The sequence below is a fragment of the Somniosus microcephalus genome, chromosome 29 (genome assembly GCF_052327205.1).
Source record: "Somniosus microcephalus isolate GS21.2 chromosome 29, FLI_Smic_1.0, whole genome shotgun sequence".
NCBI classification, from domain to species: domain Eukaryota; kingdom Metazoa; phylum Chordata; class Chondrichthyes; order Squaliformes; family Somniosidae; genus Somniosus; species Somniosus microcephalus.
The window spans coordinates 46794701-46814900 of NC_141015.1; the positions used below are offsets into that span (position 1 = coordinate 46794701).

General features: G+C 51.3%; 1 protein-coding gene across 2 annotated transcripts in view; it reads right to left on the reverse strand.

Moving 5' to 3' along the window:
- The window catches only part of LOC147098710 (wings apart-like protein homolog), a 205156-nt gene that overhangs the window by 42311 nt on the left and 142645 nt on the right, over window positions 1–20200 (reverse strand). For both annotated transcript variants that reach the window (XM_085970764.1, XM_085970763.1), the window contains exons 5-11: window positions 19670–19810; window positions 15026–15178; window positions 13869–14005; window positions 8870–8981; window positions 4618–4842; window positions 1085–1196; window positions 725–822 (exon numbers count right to left, since the gene is read on the reverse strand). In XM_085970764.1, coding sequence (XP_085826890.1) covers window positions 725–822; window positions 1085–1196; window positions 4618–4842; window positions 8870–8981; window positions 13869–14005; window positions 15026–15178; window positions 19670–19810 — 978 coding nt within the window. The remainder of the gene's footprint in view (window positions 1–724; window positions 823–1084; window positions 1197–4617; window positions 4843–8869; window positions 8982–13868; window positions 14006–15025; window positions 15179–19669; window positions 19811–20200) is intronic.

The following is a 20200-nucleotide window of genomic DNA, read 5'->3' on the forward strand; positions in this document are numbered from 1 at the left end:
TTTGTTTTCATTAGAGCAAAGGAGGTTGAGGGGTGATTTGATCGAGGTGTACAAGATTATGACAGGTTTAGATAGGCTAGATGGGGAAAGGCTGTTAGTGAATGGTACAAGGCTAAGGGACACAGATTTAAGGTTTTAGGCAAGAGATACATGGGGGAATGTGAGAAAAACCTTTTTTACGCAGTGAGTGGTGAGAACCTGGAACTCGCTGCTGATGGAAGTGGTGGAAGCGGAGACACTCGATGTTTTCAAGGGAAGACTGGATAGGCACTTGAGGGAAATAAACTTGCAGGGCTACGGGGATAGAGTGGGGGAATGGGACTGACTGGATTGCTCTACAGAGAGTTGGCACGGACTCGATGGGCCGAATGGCCGCCTTCTGTGCCGTTATGACTCTGACCCTATGACCTGGAGCTAGGAGATTGCGGTTAGATGTGTGATACTAATTACCTTTACCGTGACGGGACAGAGTTTGGGGCACTATTGCTGAATGAGATGTTACATGAATCTCAGAAGCAGTTTGTATCATTAGAAGTCCTATGACATCAGAGAGCAGCATAAACAAGTCATGAGAATACCCATTACAGACGAGGTGTGATGTTCAGTGCTGCTGTATGACTGCAAGAAACCGAGACTCTTCCGTCCCTCTGCCTTTGTTGTGAAGCTGTGCACCCGCTTCCAAAAGACAAATTGAAAACTTGCACTGTTGATCTCGAACACTTACACTCTCCAGCACACGTAAACAGCGCTCCGCACCCCATAACGATGCAACCAGTTTGTCCTGCTCTTCATTCTCACCCAGCTGCTCCACGCATTCTTTTACTGTTGATGCAGAGAGATTTCAGTTGGTTAGGATAAATCTGATCATGGGTTTAGCTCACTGTTACTGAAATGTGAAGTAATATTTTATAATAAAAATAGTGTGTGTAATTAGCCAGGCACAGGGCTGTGATCAACATCACGTGGGAGCTCTGTGGCTTCAGAAGCATGTGTGGTGATGGGCAGTTTCTAATCGGAGAAAAACCATAACTTTTGGGGACAGTGTGTGTAAAACCAAGAGTAACTGCTCCAGCTGCACACGTACCTTTATCCACAATGTGATCCAATCCTCCCAGGAGTCGGAGCTCCTCCTTAAACCAGTCTCCTGCGCGCTTGGATGTGAGTGAGAGCAGAGTTTCCATGGCCAAGTGTCCCGTCTGTCCAAGAGAAAAACACACCTCAACACTCAGCTCTGGAAATCACAAACCCGATCACACAAAATAACTTTAAATGGGCCAGATCCTGCACAACAACACTCTGCTGGGCAGCACTAACTGTAGGCGTCAGTGATCCACAACCATACCCCCATTCCACAGCAAACAGCATGTCATCTCTCCCCTCCCACCCCGGTCCGATTAGTTTTCCTTCACCCCTGTTCTTCAGGAGACCATGACTCCCATTTGGGTCCACACAATGGATGACCAGGACTGGTGAGCGGCTATTTAGGGCCAAAGTGGGGTTTGATTCTCTCCTCACCTTTCCTACTTCATGTTGCTCGACAGTGATTAAGAAAGCAGTCTTGATTTCCTGCTCCCTTACCCCCGTCCCCGCTGAACCCCAGTGTAGTGGCACACCATTGCTGTAGCTTAGATTGTTTAACTCCTCACAGATCGTTGAAAACCCCAGCAAATGCTAAAAATGCACAGAAAGTCTGTCAGAATCTGTAAAGAGATAAGTTGGTTGGTGTTTCAGTCAAACCCTTTGAGCCTGTCAGGGGCCACACCCAAAACATGAGTCTTTTCCCTTCAGATTCTAATGGGCCTGTTGTCCAGGTTTTCTCCTTCACTTCTGAATTGTCTACTTCAGTTTAGAATTTTTGGATGTACAGGAAGCTGACTAAGTCTACTGAAACACCCTGCTTAATGGTGGCTTCTCTGATAATCCAGATCAGTCTGATGGTTGAGTGATTAACTCCTGCCAGCCAATTGCCCTGATAAAATGATCACTCCAAATGTTCAACAGAACACTCCAGACAGATAGACAAACAAAAAGCAACACACAGAACTATTCAACTTTTCTTTGCAAATATTCGATACTTTTGGGAAGACAGCAGTGGTGAAACTCATTGAACAGTAAGCTGTGTGCTAAAGCTGGATTAGAGTTAACCCAGGTTCCGTGCCAAAACTAGGCCTCGGTGCAGTACTCGAACTACCACCAGGGGGCAGGACCAGGGAACAGACGCTGCGAGCAGGCAGCATCTTTCCCAGTATACAAAGTTCAGAATTATCATCAAACAGGCACGGAATTACAGAAAGGCTGCGCCCCACTGGGAACAGCTCGCACTGAGCGAGGAGGCTCACATCCACAGCACACAACGTAATGCCTTGAACAAGTATCAGAAGAAAGAACTCTAAAGCGGTTTTACGACACTTTGAACGCATGGAGTAGGTTCACAGCTCGCGGTCTGTGGCTCAGCCATGTACAGGTGCGGCTTACACTGGGCGACAACAGCCTTACCCGCCACAGCTCCCCCACTCTGCCACAGCAACCCCCACCACCCTCCCCCACAGGAACCCCCACCACCACCCTCCCCTCCCCCAGCAACCCCCACCACCCTCCCCGCAACCCTCCCCACCCCCCCCCCCCGCAACCCTCCCACCCCCGTCGGCGTCTCTCCCCCCCCCCCCCACCCCCGTCGGCGTCTCTTCCCCCCCCCCGTCTCTCTCTCCCCCACCACCCCCCCCCCCACGGCATCTCCCCCCGACGTCTCCCGCCCTCCCCCCCAACCGGCGTCTCCCCGCCCCCTCCCCCCAGCGTATCCCCCACGGCATCTCCCCGCCCTCCCCCCCCCACCACAAGCGTATCCCCCACCCTCCGAGTCTCTCAACCTCAAACTATTTTAGAGCAAGGCCATTAACACCAGCTAATTATACTGAAAACAAAGAAGAGACAAGTTTTAAGGGTAACAGCTGAAATTTGCCGTCAATTTTAAATGCCCTGCTTGGAATCCACATCACTGCTAACCCAATAGCAAAATACTGCAGATGCTGGAAATCTGAACTAACAGAAAATGCTGGAAACACTCAGCCGGTCAGGCAGCGTCTGTGGAGATACAGCCTGAGCTGGAGAGTGTTTCCAGCATTTTCTGTCCTTTCACCGCTAACCGCTCCATTCAGGAGAAGTTTTGAAACTACACTGCCGAGCTCTGCTCAGTGCGTACCCCACACATCTTGGAGTCAGAAGGCTGTGGGTTCAAGCCCACTGCAGCACTTCAACACAATCGAGGCTCACACATTTCTCCCCGAACACCACATCCAGCTCATTGCTGTTTGTGGGACTTCACTGTGCACAAAATGGCTGCTTCATTTACCACATAGTAACTATGTGAAGCACTTTGGAACAATTGACAGGTTGTGTAAATACAATGGAGGCTGTTGTGCCTTGAAGTGTCTGTAGTTAACTGATCTGCCACTGGAGTTAACGAGCGAGTAAATATTTACCCCGCATGACTGGAAGGGCAGGTGCTACTTTAATATAAACAGACGTCCAAAACAATCTCATCGCCAGACTCCAAGAGAAGAACCTCGGCATCCTTATATTCTCTTCAAGCCATGTAACTAGCTGGCGAGTCAGTGCGCGATGTGGAGTGTAACACCAGCTGCTTACTGGACATTTAGTGTAGGCTCTACTCACCAACAAATTCAATATTTTGGAACTTGTTTTGATCTGGAGGCTGGAAGAAATGGCCGCCTCAATCGTGGGCGAAGGTTTGTAATGAATAAAATGACCTGCTTTAACCTGCCTTGGAGACTTGCCATAAAAATTAGTTCAGCACCTTGCCTGGCTCCTTTGCTCTACTGAAGCTGCATCAACAGTGACTCTAGGTAAACGGAAAGAGCACAACATTGCTCCGCACAAGCACCCTAACATGTAAACTCGGAGGAAAACATCTCAGAGTTTGAAGGACAGCTTGAGTGATTGGAGTTTAAAGAGGGACTATCTTCTGATCAGTTCACTCCTGAATTTAACATGATCTACATTTAAAACAATGTAGAAACTTCAACAGCCAATTGCCCAGCTGTCACTCAGGCTCTGCACCGTGGGCAGGTACATCAGTGATTAACTGACGCTTTGTCTCAACAAGTTTTTCTGTAATTGTTCTTCCAAAGTAACAGTACCAAGTACAGAGAGGGGGCGAAGCACCTTAAATGTTTCACGATAAAAATGGAATTTATTGCTGGGGTAAGATGCTGGTAGATATATATTTAGCGCTATACTGGTCTATCTGTGCTTCGCTTCAATGGGTTCATCAGAATCTCAACAGCAAAGCTCCAATGGGAACTAAGCATATAGAAACACCAGGATGAGGCATTACACCCGTCCCACACTGCCCCACTCAGTCAGCTCTCCATTCTGTCAGAGGGGAGCGATGGCAGATCCTGCTGTGGCTGACTTGGGATTACGAGCAATCACCCGACAGAGTGAGTGCTGTGCAGCTCCAACAAGACGTCGAACAAAGATCGTGTTACCGTTTACTATTTGTTTGCAGTTTCCTGAAGTATCGTTCAGCCACTGACCGTAAAGCATTCTTCTTGCACTGTGATTAAAGCAGACAGATATTTGGCTTCATGTTCTTACCGTGATGTTCTCTAGGTCCAGATGCCTGTTGTGAACAGTTTCACAGAGCTTGCGGATTTTCTCCTTGATCTTTTTCATTTCTTTCTCATTCAGCTGTCGTGAGGAAGGATCCTGATCCATCTCCAGGAGGCGGATCATCAAGTCGAGACTGGCTCGATCCAGATCCATGTTCAGTCGGTCCCGGCTCAGGATGTACATTAGTGCTGCTGTGCAAAGAGCTAAATTCTGACAATACAAAGCAAAGACGGTGAGAAGCTCAATGAAGAGGTACGCACACCGACAAAGGTATGACACGGAGCACTGTATGTAGTTACACATTCAGCAGTATGGTCCAGGCTACAACTGGCATCACTATCTGCCACAACTCGAAAGATAAGGGGAGTTCTGACAGCCCGTCCAAACTCAACTGGAATCAGCTGCCGCGCACTCCAGGAGTGCGCTGGGAGGGGCTGCCGCGCACTCCAGGAGTGCGCTGGGAGGGGCTGCCGCGCACTCCAGGAGTGCGCTGGGAGGGGCTGCCGCGCACTCCAGGAGTGCGCTGGGAGGGGCTGCCGCGCACTCCAGGAGTGCGCTGGGAGGGGCTGCCGCGCACTCCAGCAGTGCGCTGGGAGGGGCTGCCGCGCACTCCAGCAGTGCGCTGGGAGGGGCTGCCGCGCACTCCAGCAGTGCGCTGGGAGGGGCTGCCGCGCACTCCAGGAGTGCGCTGGGAGGGGATGCCGCGCGCTCCAGGAGTGCGCTGGGAGGGGCTGCCGCGCGCTCCAGGAGTGCGCTGGGAGGGGCTGCCGCGCGCTCCAGCAGTGCGCTGGGAGGGGCTGCCGCGCGCTCCAGCAGTGCGCTGGGAGGGGCTGCCGCGCGCTCCAGCAGTGCGCTGGGAGGGGCTGCCGCGCGCTCCAGCAGTGCGCTGGGAGGGGCTGCCGCGCGCTCCAGCAGTGCGCTGGGAGGGGCTGCCGCGCGCTCCAGCAGTGCGCTGGGAGGGGCTGCCGCGCGCTCCAGCAGTGCGCTGGGAGGGGCTGCCGCGCGCTCCAGCAGTGCGCTGGGAGGGGCTGCCGCGCGCTCCAGCAGTGCGCTGGGAGGGGCTGCCGCGCGCTCCAGCAGTGCGCTGGGAGGGGCTGCCGCGCGCTCCAGCAGTGCGCTGGGAGGGGCTGCCGCGCGCTCCAGCAGTGCGCTGGGAGGGGCTGCCGCGCGCTCCAGCAGTGCGCTGGGAGGGGCTGCCGCGCGCTCCAGCAGTGCGCTGGGAGGGGCTGCCGCGCGCTCCAGCAGTGCGCTGGGAGGGGCTGCCGCGCGCTCCAGCAGTGCGCTGGGAGGGGCTGCCGCGCGCTCCAGCAGTGCGCTGGGAGGGGCTGCCGCGCGCTCCAGCAGTGCGCTGGGAGGGGCTGCCGCGCGCTCCAGCAGTGCGCTGGGAGGGGCTGCCGCGCGCTCCAGCAGTGCGCTGGGAGGGGCTGCCGCGCGCTCCAGCAGTGCGCTGGGAGGGGCTGCCGCGCGCTCCAGCAGTGCGCTGGGAGGGGCTGCCGCGCGCTCCAGCAGTGCGCTGGGAGGGGCTGCCGCGCGCTCCAGCAGTGCGCTGGGAGGGGCTGCCGCGCGCTCCAGCAGTGCGCTGGGAGGGGCTGCCGCGCGCTCCAGCAGTGCGCTGGGAGGGGCTGCCGCGCGCTCCAGCAGTGCGCTGGGAGGGGCTGCCGCGCGCTGGGAGGGGCTGCCGCGCGCTGGGAGGGGCTGCCGCGCGCTGGGAGGGGCTGCCGCGCGCTGGGAGGGGCTGCCGCGCGCTGGGAGGGGCTGCCGCGCGCTGGGAGGGGCTGCCGCGCGCTGGGAGGGGCTGCCGCGCGCTGGGAGGGGCTGCCGCGCGCTCCAGCAGCGCGCTGGGAGGGGCTGCCGCGCGCTCCAGCAGCGCGCTGGGAGGGGCTGCCGCGCGCTCCAGCAGCGCGCTGGGAGGGGCTGCCGCGCGCTCCAGCAGCGCGCTGGGAGGGGCTGCCGCGCGCTCCAGCAGTGCGCTGGGAGGGGCTGCCGCGCGCTCCAGCAGTGCGCTGGGAGGGGCTGCCGCGCGCTCCAGCAGTGCGCTGGGAGGGGCTGCCGCGCGCTGGGAGGGGCTGCCGCGCGCTGGGAGGGGCTGCCGCGCGCTGGGAGGGGCTGCCGCGCGCTGGGAGGGGCTGCCGCGCGCTCCAGCAGCGCGCTGGGAGGGGCTGCCGCGCGCTCCAGCAGCGCGCTGGGAGGGGCTGCCGCGCGCTCCAGCAGCGCGCTGGGAGGGGCTGCCGCGCGCTCCAGCAGCGCGCTGGGAGGGGCTGCCGCGCGCTCCAGCAGTGCGCTGGGAGGGGCTGCCGCGCGCTCCAGCAGTGCGCTGGGAGGGGCTGCCGCGCGCTCCAGCAGTGCGCTGGGAGGGGCTGCCGCGCGCTCCAGCAGTGCGCTGGGAGGGGCTGCCGCGCGCTCCAGCAGTGCGCTGGGAGGGGCTGCCGCGCGCTCCAGCAGTGCGCTGGGAGGGGCTGCCGCGCGCTCCAGCAGTGCGCTGGGAGGGGCTGCCGCGCGCTCCAGCAGTGCGCTGGGAGGGGCTGCCGCGCGCTCCAGCAGTGCGCTGGGAGGGGCTGCCGCGCGCTCCAGCAGTGCGCTGGGAGGGGCTGCCGCGCGCTCCAGCAGTGCGCTGGGAGGGGCTGCCGCGCGCTCCAGCAGTGCGCTGGGAGGGGCTGCCGCGCGCTCCAGCAGTGCGCTGGGAGGGGCTGCCGCGCGCTCCAGCAGTGCGCTGGGAGGGGCTGCCGCGCGCTCCAGCAGTGCGCTGGGAGGGGCTGCCGCGCGCTCCAGCAGTGCGCTGGGAGGGGCTGCCGCGCGCTCCAGCAGTGCGCTGGGAGGGGCTGCCGCGCGCTCCAGCAGTGCGCTGGGAGGGGCTGCCGCGCGCTCCAGCAGTGCGCTGGGAGGGGCTGCCGCGCACTCCAGCAGTGCGCTGGGAGGGGCTGCCGCGCACTCCAGCAGTGCGCTGGGAGGGGCTGCCGCGCACTCCAGCAGTGCGCTGGGAGGGGCTGCCGCGCACTCCAGCAGTGCGCTGGGAGGGGCTGCCGCGCACTCCAGCAGTGCACTGGGATAGGCTGCAGCGCACTCCTGGAGTGCACTGGGAGGCCTCCATGTATTCTGTTGCACACATTTCTTTGACCAGACAGCACTGAGATCCTGAAAATGTAAGGATAGGCACACTTCAACCTGCAACTTGCAAAGGCAGGGGAGGTGGAGAGCACAGGCCCGGAGATTCAGAGGAACATGACCGTAATCTTCAAGTCACGAGGGACAGCAAGTTGTGTAGATGGGAGTTCCAAAGGGACAGTGACAGATTAAGTGAGTGGGCAAAACTGCGGCAGATGGACTTCAATGTGGAAAAAGTGTGAAGTCATCCACCTTGGATCCAAAAAAGATAAATCAGAATATTTTCTAAATTGTGAGAATAGGATCTGTGGAGGGGCCAAGAGATTCGGGTGTCCAGGTACATAAATCACTAAAAGCTGGTGCACAGGCACAAAGTCATCTGAAATCTAATGGAATGTTGGTCTTTATCTGAAGGGCTGGAATACAGAGGGCAGGAAATGATGCTTCAGTTGTACTGAGCCTTGGTCAGACCCCATCTGGAGTAACTGTGTTCAGTCTGGGGCACACCTCCGGAAGGATAGATTGGCCTTGGAGGGCACGCAGCACAAATTCACCAGAATACCAGGGCTTAAAAGGTTTAGAATATGAGGACTGGTTGCATAGACTAGGCTTTTATTCTCTTGACTTTAGAAGATTGAGGGGTGATACAATCAAGGTGTTTAAGGTGATTAAAGGCACTGATAGGGTAGACAGAGAGAAACTATTTCCTCTGAAGGGGGGGGGGGGGGGGGGGTCCAGAACAAGGGGGCAGAACCTTAAAATTAGAGCCAGGCTGTTCAGGGGTGATGTCAGGAAGCACTTCTTCACACAAAGGGTGGTGGGAATCTGGAACTCTCTCCCCCAAAAAGCGGTGGATGCTGGGAGTGAACTGACCTGAGATAGAGATATGTGTTGTGGGGTAAGAGTACTAAACCTCTCCGCCTCTCTCTATCCTCCTTTAAGATGCTCCTGAAAACCTATCTATTTTACCAAGCTTTTGCTCACCTGTCCTATCTCTTTTGTGGCTCGATCTTAATTTTTGTCTGACAACACTCCTATAAACCGCCTTCGAATGTTTTACTACATTAAAAGCACTGTATGAAAGGTGTTGTTGTAGTAATACAGTTCTTCCAACTACTGAATCAAAAGGCTATACCTGGTTCTTTTGTGCATCGTCCAGTGTCTTGAAGACCATGGCTACCATCCCATGAGCTCTTAGGTGCATTCGGAAACTGGGCATGGCACACTTAGTGGCCAGGCTGATAATACTGCAAGATAAAACAAACAAACTGGCTGAAGAGGAGGCATCAACTCTTTGAGTGTGATGGAACATGACCGGAGGCAAATAGAAACATCGAAGATAGGAGCAGGCCATTCGGCCCCTCAGGCCTGTTCTGCCATTTAATGAGATCATGGCTGATCATCCAACTTCAGTACCCTGTCCCTGCTTTCTCCTCATATCCCTTTAGCCTTAAGAAATATATCTAACTCCTTCTTGAATATATTTAATGAATTGGCCTCAACTGCCCTCTGTGGCAGAGAATTCCACAGGTTCACCACTCTCTGGGTGAAGAAATTCCTCCTCATCTCAGTCCTAAATGGCTTACCCCTTATCCTTAGACTGTGACCCCTGGTTCTGGACTCCCCCGCCATCGGGAACATCCTTCCTGCATCTAGTCTGTCTAGTCCTGTTAGAATTTTATAAGTTTCGATGAGATCCCCTCTCATTCTTCTAAACTCTAGCAAATATAAGCCTAATTGACCCAATCTCTCCTCATACGTCATTCCTGCCATCCCAGGAATCAGTCTGGTGAATCTTCGCTGCACTCTCTCCATGACAAGAACATCCTTCCTCAGATAAGGCGACCAAAACTGCACACAATACTCAAGGGGTGGTCTCACCAAGAACCTGTACAACTGCAGCAAGACATCCTTGCTCCTGTACTCAAATCCTCTCGCTATGAAGGCCAACATACCATTTGCCTTCTTAACCGCCTGCTGCACCTGCATGCTTACCTTCAGCAACTGGTGCACAAGGACACCCAGGTCTCGTTGCACTTCCCCTTTTCCCAATCTATTGCCGTTCAGATAATAATCTGTCTTCCTGTATTTGCCACTGAAGTGGATAACCTCACATTTATCCACATTATACTGCATTTGCCATGCATCTGCCCAATAACCCAACCTGTCCAAATCGTACTGGAGTTTCTCTGCATCCTCCTCACAGCACACATGCCCACCCAGCTTTGTGTCGTCTGCAAACTTGGAGATATTACATCTAGTTCCCTTGTCTGGATCATTTATATATATTGTGAATAGCTGGGGTCCTTGCACCGATCCCAGCGTTACCCCACTAGTCACTGCCTGCCACTCGGAAAAAGACTCGTTTATTCCAACTCTTTGCTTCCTGTCTGCCAACCAGTTCTCTATCCAAGACAGTACCTTACCCCCAATCCCATGTGCTTTAACTTTACACGCTAATCTCTTCTGCGGGACCTTATTGAAAGCCTTCTGAAAGTCCAAATACACCACATCCACTGGTTTTCGCTTATCTATTCTACCAGTTACATCCTCAAAAAATTCCAGTAGATTAGTCAAGCATGATTTATCTTTTGTAAATCCATGTTGACTGTGGCCAATCCTGTCACTGTTTTGCAAGTGCTCTGCTATTACATCTTTTATAATGGCCTCTAGCATTTTCCCCACTACCAATGTCAGGCTATAATTCCCCGTTTTTTCTCTACCACCCTTTTTAAATAGTGGGGTTACATGAGCTATCCTCCAATCCATGGGAACTGTTCCGGAATCTATAGAATTTTGGAAGATGACCAGCAATGCATCTACTATTTCTAGGGCCACTTTCTTAAGTGCCCTAGGATGTAGATTATCAGGCCCTGGGGAATTATCGGCCTTTAATCCCATCAATTTCCCCAACACCATTTCCCTACAAATACTGATTTCATTCAGTACCTCCCTCTCATTAGACCCTATGATCCCCGACATCTCTGGGAGGTTATTTGTGTCCTCCTTTGTGAAGACAGAACCAAAGTATGTATTTAATTGGTCTGCCATTTCTTTGTTCCCCATTATAAATTCCCCTGATTCTGATTGCAAGGGACCTACGCTTGACTTCACCAATCTTTTTCTCTTCACATATCTATAGAAACTTTTACAGTCAGTTTTTATGTTCCCTGCAAGCTTACTCTCATACTCTATTTACCCCCTCTTAATTAATCCCTTTGTCCTCCTTTGCTGAATCCTAAACTGCTCCCAATCCTCAGGTTTGCTGCTTTTTCTGGCCAAATTATATGTCCTCTCCTTGGATTTTATGCTATCCCTAATTTCCCTCGTTAGCCACGGTTGAGTCACCTTTTTTGTTTTATTTTTATGCTAAACAGGGATGAACAAATTCTGTAGTTCATCCATGCGATCTTTAAATGTTTGCCATTGCCGATCCACCGCCAACCCTTTAAGTAACGTTTCCCCAATCCATCCTTCCCAACTCGCGCCTCATACCCTCAGTTTCCTTTATTTAAATTCAGGACCCTAGTCTCTGAGTCAACTACTTCACTCTCCATTTTAATGAAGAATTCTATCATATTATGATCGCTCCTCCCCAAGGGGCCTCGCACAAGATTGCTAATTAATCCCCTCTCATTACATAATACCCAGTCTAAGATGGCCTGATCGCTAGTTGGTTCCTCAACTTATTGGTCCAGGAAACCATCCCGTATACACTCTAGGAATTCCTCCTCCACAGTATTGTTACTAATTTGGTTAGCCCAATCTATTTGTAGATTAAAGTCACCCATGATAACCGCTGTGCCCTTATTGCACGTGTCTCTAATTTCCTGTTTAATGCCATCCCCACTCTCAGCATTTCTGTTTGGGGGTCTGCATACAACTCCCACTAACATTTTCTGCCCCTTGGTATTTCTCAGCTCTGCCCATACAGATTCCACATCATCAGAGCTAATATCGTTCCTTACTATTGTGTTAATCTCCTCTTTAACCAGCAATGCTACCCCACCTCCCTTTCCTTTTTTCCTGAATATTGAATACCCCTGGATGTTGAATTCCCAGTCTTGGTCACCCTGGAGCCATGTCTCTGTAATCCCAACGAAATCATATCCGTTTACATCTATTTGCGCAGCTAATTCATCCACCACCTTATTACGAATGCTCCTCGCATTAAGACACAAAGCCTTCAGGCTTGATTTTTTAACACAGTCCTTTTAGAACTATTATTTATTGTGGCCCTGTTTGATTTACACCCTGGTTTTCTCTGCCTTCCACTTTTGCTTTTCTCCTTCCTGTCTTTTGTTTCTATCCTTGCTTCCCTCTATCTCCTTGCACAGGTTCCCAACCCGCTGCCATTTTAGTTTAATTTAATCAAATTTACAGAATACAAATACTGGATAGTAGACAGCAGCATAATCAGCTACATACAGGATAGCAGGAGGCTGACATCTGGCACCGATATATAATGCCCTACCAACTGGCACTGATATATAATGGCCTACCAACTGGCACCAATATACAACGGTATACCACACACTAACTGGAAGTGCCAATCTGTTGATTAAAACAGAACTGCTTCATTTCCCCTCCAAAAGCAATCCATTTCTCTAACAATGCAGCCCTACAATGATACACAACTATTGCCTGGTAACCCAATAACAAAATGGGCACGGCACTGATTCCACTGTGAGCAGCAGTGAGACTGACACTTTACCAATTCAATTTATTTTTAGTCTTAGATGAGCTGGACTTGCCAGGGATTATGTGTTCAATTAATACACGATGACTAAGTGGAGATTTGTTCAGTGCAGTGATCATCAGGTTACAGCTAGTTTAACACACCAAACATCTGATTGACTGTTCTACTGATCCCTGAACCACAATCAAGCACCATGGTAACCAGGTGCCAGTGTCCAGGTGAATCCTAAGCTTCCAACATGGTGAATGGTCTGAGACAAAGCCCGAGTACAGCATGTTCTGAACATAGCCACAGATTCCCATGGCATGTGTGGAGTTTTAGCACAAACACCACGTAGATTAAACATATTGACAGTCAGCTTAAATCTCCTTCCTCCAGTGTCCCACTGATGCATTTCAACGGCACTGTGCAGGTTTCCCTCCCCTTCAATCCACTTCCAATTTTGAAGCAGCACATATACTTAAAGTTAATTTAGGCAGTCCTGACAGTGTCATACTCCAGCAATGTGTTATTATAGTTGTTGCCAGCTTGCCAGGAAAGCTGCATTAACACAGTACACAGCTCAACACAGACCCGGTCACAAACAGCAGGTCCAGAAAGGGACCGTCAGGGACTATCAGCTCAAAAAGTTGTTCAGACTGAATAGAATTTAGCTAGAACTATAGCTACAGACACACACTTCTTCAAAAAGCTGCGACAATCTGTGTTTAAATGTATTGAAGGGTTTTATGGAAGGACGTGCATTTATACGGCATCTTTCCCATCCTCAGGTGCCCCAAAGCCCTTCACAGGCAATTAATTATTGCTCTTCTGCTAAATGTGCAGCCAATGTGTACACATCCAGGTCCCACAAACAGCAATAAGCTCAATGACTAGTTCATTGGCTTTGCTGATGTTGGCTGAAGGATAAACGCTGGCCAGGACACCTCTTTGATTTGAGCCACAGGATCTTTTATGTCCACTTGAACAGGCAGGCAGGACCTCAGTTTAATGCCTCATGTATAAGACAGCACCTTCAGTAATGCAGCACTCCCTTACTACTGCACTGAAATGTCAACCTATTGCTCAAGGCATGGAGTGGGGCTTGAACTTGTAACCTTCTGATTTGGTGACATTTTTGCCTCCCAATGAGCGAGAATTCAGGATTGAATCCATCCAACAAATCGGCAAGACACTGAATAGCAGCTGTGGCAGAGTTGGTGATATGACACTCTTGCTAGTTTATTCTACAGACCATAAAGGTGCCATTCTCTCCCCCACAGGCACTATTCTCCTCTCAACAGTACACCCACAAGCCATGGAGCATCTCCAGGATATGGAGGAGCAAGAATGCAATGCCCAATTTGTTCTACTGTCACATGTAAAATAATCACAGAATATTTCAACCATCCTCGAGCAACTCCCTGTTGAGCGGACTCCATTCACAGCAGTGTACCTAAGGCAGCGTGTGTTGAGAGGCTGAGAGCACTTCAGTCCGCTGAGCAAGTACTCAATGTCGTCCGTAAACTCTTGGTTTTCTCCAAATTCCACCACATCATTGAAGTGCTTTACGTGCTGGACCACAGTGTACAACTGAAACAGAAACAACACTGCACTTTACATCGGCTGAAAGTAGTGATCCTGGCACAGCAAAACCCAGGCTACAAACTGGAACAACACATCTCAGCACACACACACACTGCACCAAACCGTCCGTCTAGATTAAGTGGACGGGGTAAACACTATCTGGTTCAAAAGGAGGGTCTTACTGATCAGTTACAGATAGATACAGCGCTCCCTCAGTACTGCCCCTCCGACAGTACGGTGCTCCCTCAGTACTGCCCCGACAGTGTGGCGCTCCCTTAGTACTGACCTTCCGACAGTGCGGCACTCCCTCAGTACTGCCCCTCCGACAGTGCGGTGCTCCCTCAGTACTGCGCTGACAGTGCGGCATTCCTTAGTACTGCCCCTCCGACAGTGCAACACTCCCTCAGTACTGACCTTCCGACAGTGCGACGCTCCCTCAGTACTGCCCCTCCGACAGTGCGGTGCTCCCTCAGTACTGCCCTGACAGTGCGGCGTTCCTTAGTACTGCCCCTCCGACAGTGCAACACTCCCTCAGTACTGACCTTCCGACAGTGCGGCGCTCCCTCAGTACTGCCCCTCCGACAGTGCGGCGTTCCTTAGTACTGCCCCTCCGACAGTGCAACACTCCCTCAGTACTGACCTTCCGACAGTGCAGCGCTCCCTCAGTAATGCCCCTCGACAGTGCGGCTTTCCCTCAGCACTGCCCCGACAGTGCAGCGCTCCCTCAATACTACACTGGAGTGTCAGCCTGGGTTCTGTGCTCAAGGCCCTGGAAGACTTGAACCCACAACCTTCTGATTCAGGTGAGAGTGCTACTATATTAACTCTAATATAGAATTGAAGACCAGACGGATGACAGTACCTTCGCCCTGCTTGTTCACTTTACACCATCAATGATGCCCTAACTGGCAACAGCTGAAATCTACTTCAGAAATCTGCAGGTCTTCCACCAGCGAGTGACTGCGCTGAAGCAACCTCTCAGTACATTATCAAATGAGTTAAAGCGAGAAAAGCCAAGCCCAGTACCTCTTTATCCTCCTTCCGACATTTCAGTGCAGTAACAATGTCTTGGTATGGCTGGGTTGGTATCGTCACGGTTTTGATCACACGCGGTGGAGGGGGAGGGGCTTTGAAGACACCATCATCCTTCTGAACGGTTTCCTTTAAGGCGATGATGGCCTATAAACACAAGGCAAGAAGCAACCAAGTTAGGACTAAGTTGCTAACAAACTGAAAACAATGTTAACCATCGGATACAGTCTGCCTCATTCACAGAAAGAGCTTCAACTGCTGAATGTCATCCCACAATGTGTGAAATCACCAGGGGTCAATATTCCTTCGACGGAGCATCAGGCACAGCCTTCCTAATCTCCACCCATTACACAGCCCCGTCCTGAGCCAGCATTAAAACCACATCTGCGCACCCCCAACCACCCACAGAAATATTGCAAGGCCCCTAAAACAATACAGAAAAACTACTGAGAACAAGGAGGGGGGGGGGGGGGGGGGGGGGGGGGCGAGAGCGAGGCCGAGGCAGAGACAGAGACACAGCGAGGCAGAGACAGAGACACAGCGAGGCAGAGACACACAGCGAGGCAGAGACAGAGACACAGCGAGGCAGAGACAGAGACACAGCGAGGCAGAGACAGAGACACAGCGAGGCAGAGACAGAGCGAGGCAGAGACAGAGACACAGCGAGGCAGAGACAGAGACACAGCGAGGCAGAGACAGAGACACAGCGAGGCAGAGACAGAGACACAGCGAGGCAGAGACAGAGACACAGCGAGGCAGAGACAGACACAGCGAGGCAGAGACAGAGACACAGCGAGGCAGAGACAGAGACACAGCGAGGCAGACAGAGAGACACAGCGAGGCAGACAGAGAGACACAGCGAGGCACAGACAGAGAGACACAGCGAGGCAGACAGACAGAGACACAGCGAGGCAGAGACAGAGACACAGCGAGGCAGAGACAGAGACACAGCGAGGCAGAGACAGAGACACAGCGAGGCAGAGACAGAGACACAGCGAGGCAGAGACAGAGACACAGCGAGGCAGAGACAGAGACACAGCGAGGCAGAGACAGAGACACAGCGAGGCAGAGACAGAGACACAGCGAGGCAGAGACAGAGACACAGCGAGGCAGAGACAGAGACACAGCGAGGCAGAGACAGAGACACAGCGAGGCAGAGACAGAGACACAGCGAGGCAGACAGAGAGACACAGCGAGGCAGACAGAGAGACACAGCGAGGCACAGACAGAGAGACACAGCGAGGCAGACAGACAGAGACACAGCGAGGCAGACAGACAGAGACACAGCGAGGCAGACAGACAGAGACACAGCGAGGCAGACAGACAGAGACACAGCGAGGCAGACAGACAGAGACACAGCGAGGCAGACAGAGACACAGCGAGGCAGACAGACAGAGACACAGCGAGGCAGACAGACAGAGACACAGCGAGGCAGACAGACAGAGACACAGCAAGGCAGACAGACAGAGACACAGCGAGGCAGACAGACAGAGACACAGCGAGGCAGACAGACAGAGACACAGCGAGGCAGACAGACAGAGACACAGCGAGGCAGACAGACAGAGAAAGAGAGAGAGAGAGAGAGAGAGAGAGAGAGAGAGAGAGACAGCGCCAGAGAGAGGCAGGCAGGCAGACAGAGAGACAGACAGACAGCCAGAAAAATGCAGAAATACTAATTGTGGTTTACAATTACAATTAATAATTAGTGGCTACAGATTCAATAGTCGCCTTCAAAAAGGGAATGGGATAAATACTGGAGAAAAAACTACAGGGATATGGGGAAAAGAGTAGGGGAGTGGGACTAACTGAATCGCTCTTCGAAAGAGCTGGTGCAGAGTCGATGGACCGAATGGCCTTCTCCTGTGCTGTACTATATTATGATTCTATAATGCTGAAGTGGCGAGATTGTTGAATCCCCACTGGGTGACGTTAAGCATCGTCTCGGTAGGGATGTTGCATTCAACGTTTAATCGATAATCAATGTCACCCTTCACGCAGGAAGAACCTGGATTTAAAAATATTTTGGATTAAGAGAACTCCAAAATCAATCCCATCTTTAAATCAACATTCCTGTACTGTAACTTTAGCTCAATCATTTTTGCTCCTCTTAGAACCTTAACTTGCTTATGGAGAAATCACACATGGTATAAATAAGATAACCCGATACAGATGAAAATGGCAGCGCTTCCAGAGCTGAACAGTTTCAATTGTATTACGGATGGTCAGGCTGAGTGTTTGAGCATCTTGCCCTGGGTTGGGGCATTCCCCGTGTTACATAATTCAAAGGAAAGTTAATCCTTAGAGGACTACATTATATTCGGATTGATAACAATATGCTGTCTGCTTTGAGCAACGTGTCCCCAAACCTGTTACTTTATCAAATACACGACTATCTGCCACTAATGTTGGTGCAACCATCAGTAGTGAACTTGGTACCAGCACAAGCCACATTTACACTATTATAAAATAGTTAGTTCCAGATTAGGACTGCACAACTGTTTGGTTTGAGATACCCATTGTATGAAAATCCCCGACCAGGAGAATGTGTCTAGAAGCAGATATAGGTGTGTTTTTTAAAATTTACCTGGCTAATTTGCAAGTGTGACTGGCCCGGTTATTTGAGAGATATTAAACAGTTGTACAGTATCTAGCCAGCAGCTCACACAGCAATAACTATTCAGGAGAGGGAAGAGGCTGAGTGGAGCACTTACAGTCCACTCAATCATTTGAAAAAAAAATGTACTGGTTTATAATTTCTGGCAATCAGAGAAAAATTTTCAATTGTGGAATGAGACAGCTCACTGCTGAGGGTCGTTACAGGGAGATGTTGGCAATACAGATGTAAGCAGACTATCGACGTTAAACTGAACGCTGGAGTCAAGGACACAGGTTTCAAAATTAATGAGCCTCAAGGGAAACAGCAGGAGTGGAGAAACTTTCCCTCTCTCCCCACACACACAATGTGGAACAGATTTCCAGCAGAGCAGAAGAAGCCAAAACAATTAACCTCTTTAAAAAGTAGCCGAATAAATATCTGGCTGGGAATGGGACTGATTATAGGGATAGTATAGGCAGATGATCAAGCTGAAATTTAAGCTTAGATTTTAAGTTGTGTAACAGCGAGTCAGATGGCAGTTAACCGTCAGTCAGCTGTAAGTAGGTCACTGGCAGTGTGTTAATCAGATACTGTGTAGTTGGGGACTGATGGATCAGCTGAAACTGGCTTATGTCTGAAAGGTATATAACGAGGTTGCTGAGAGAGCTTGAGCTGGCACATCGCAGAGCGAGCTGGGAGCACGGCGCAGTGAGGAGGTGGGAACACAGCGAGAGTAAGGGCTCCTAAAACAGGAATCTAGCAAGAGTGGCAATTAGGTGCAGGGGGGGGGGGGAAGGAGGTACTAAGTAGACCAGTTGATATACACAAGCAATATCATCTTTAAAGTACAAACTAAACCTAAAAATAGCAGCACAGGGACAGTGCTGTGTCCTTCCTGCCAGATGTGGGAGATTCAAGCACCAAGTGTCGACTCAAGCAAACACATCTGTGAGAAGTGTCACCAACTCTCACTGCTCAAGTTGTAAGGATAAAATTATCTAGATAAAGAGAAACTAGTTAGAAGTAGCCAGCATAGATGACAAGAGGGGCCATTGTGATCAACAAAGCTCAGAATTCTGAGAGGCGGTAACCGACAGAGTAGATGGACCTCAGTTAAGAGATCTGTGTGCAGTACTGGGCTCCAATAGGAAGGATATTGAGGAATTAGATAGGATAAAACATAAGATTCACCAGGATGCTGCTGGCTAGTACAATATGAATACAAAGAATGCTTTGAAAAAAATGGGGTGGTTAGAAGAAGACAGTTTCCAGTGGTTGAGGGTCAAGAATGAGAGGTCAAAGATACAAGAGATTTAGAACAGAAGGCAGGAGAAATTTCTTTACGGAGTTGCATAATTCACTCGCAGGGTTCGTAGATGAGACAAAAACTGTGTCAACATTCAAGATTAGATTGGGGGGGGGGGGGGGGATGAAGGAAATGGAAACAGGGCGGGTAAATTTGATGAAAAATATTGGCTCTGGTGGAGGTTAAAATGCCAGCACAGACTGGTTGGGTTGAATGGACTGTTGGTGTTGTATAGAAGGTTGGGATGAAGCTTGGTGATGGTGCTAATGGGAGAACAAAAATGAGCAAAGGAGGGAGGTTTCCCCCCCACCCACCAAGATAAGAATTGGAGAGAATGAGCCAAACAGGCCAGGTTTCTCTTTAGAAGAGGCAGTAACTATCGGAAGAGACTGGCATGGAAGATTCAGAAGCTGAGAAAACTGTAGCAAGGGCCCAGAGGAATCCCTGGAGTCGTGGACAGACAGCTTTTCAATAGTTACGTATGAGCGATGAGAAAAATGCTGTGGAGACAGCAGACGGATTGAGACACCGGGTGCGAGAAGTGGGATTTTTACAGCATGAGATTAACAGCAGCGTTTAATTTTAGCATTCACCAACACCATCTAAAACAGTAGTGGTAGAGGTCAGCTCTGATACTAACTGTGCCATTTGACTTACAGGGGGGTTACTGTACTCGCTTGTGCCGTGTTATGGCACCCTCCATTACTGGACACTGACACTGAGTATTGGTACTCACCGGTGCTGTCTGAGACTGCGTCACTGGCTGTTTACTTGTTGCACTCCCCGGTGCATTGAGAGATAGCGACAGTGTTGGAGGGAGTTCCTCTGGCTCAGGCTGATTCCAGTGTCTGGCATTGTACACAGCTTTAGTAGGAGACTGCACAAGAGACAAAAACATAGCATCAAAAATAAGGCATTGGACTTGAATTATATATCAGATCAGGCTAGCCGATATCACAGCAAGAAGCAGCCACCTACTGGCTCATTCCCAGTCACTTTGATGCCATTCGATTCGCAAAACAAGTAACTTCTCCAACTCGAATTCCCCAGCTCCCTGGCTCAAAGTAAACCCACTAAAAACAGTCTGTGGAGGTTCTACAACGGGCACTATTTGGGGAACAGAGTGGCTCTGGGGCCAAAATCTGTTCCTGATTGCGATCAGAGCCCTGCTACAAAGTGCATATATATATGGATATATTACGCGAGTGTGGGGCTGCATGTGGATGCTGTCTTTCCCCAAGTTTAAGTAGGCTGCCGATTATTCAGC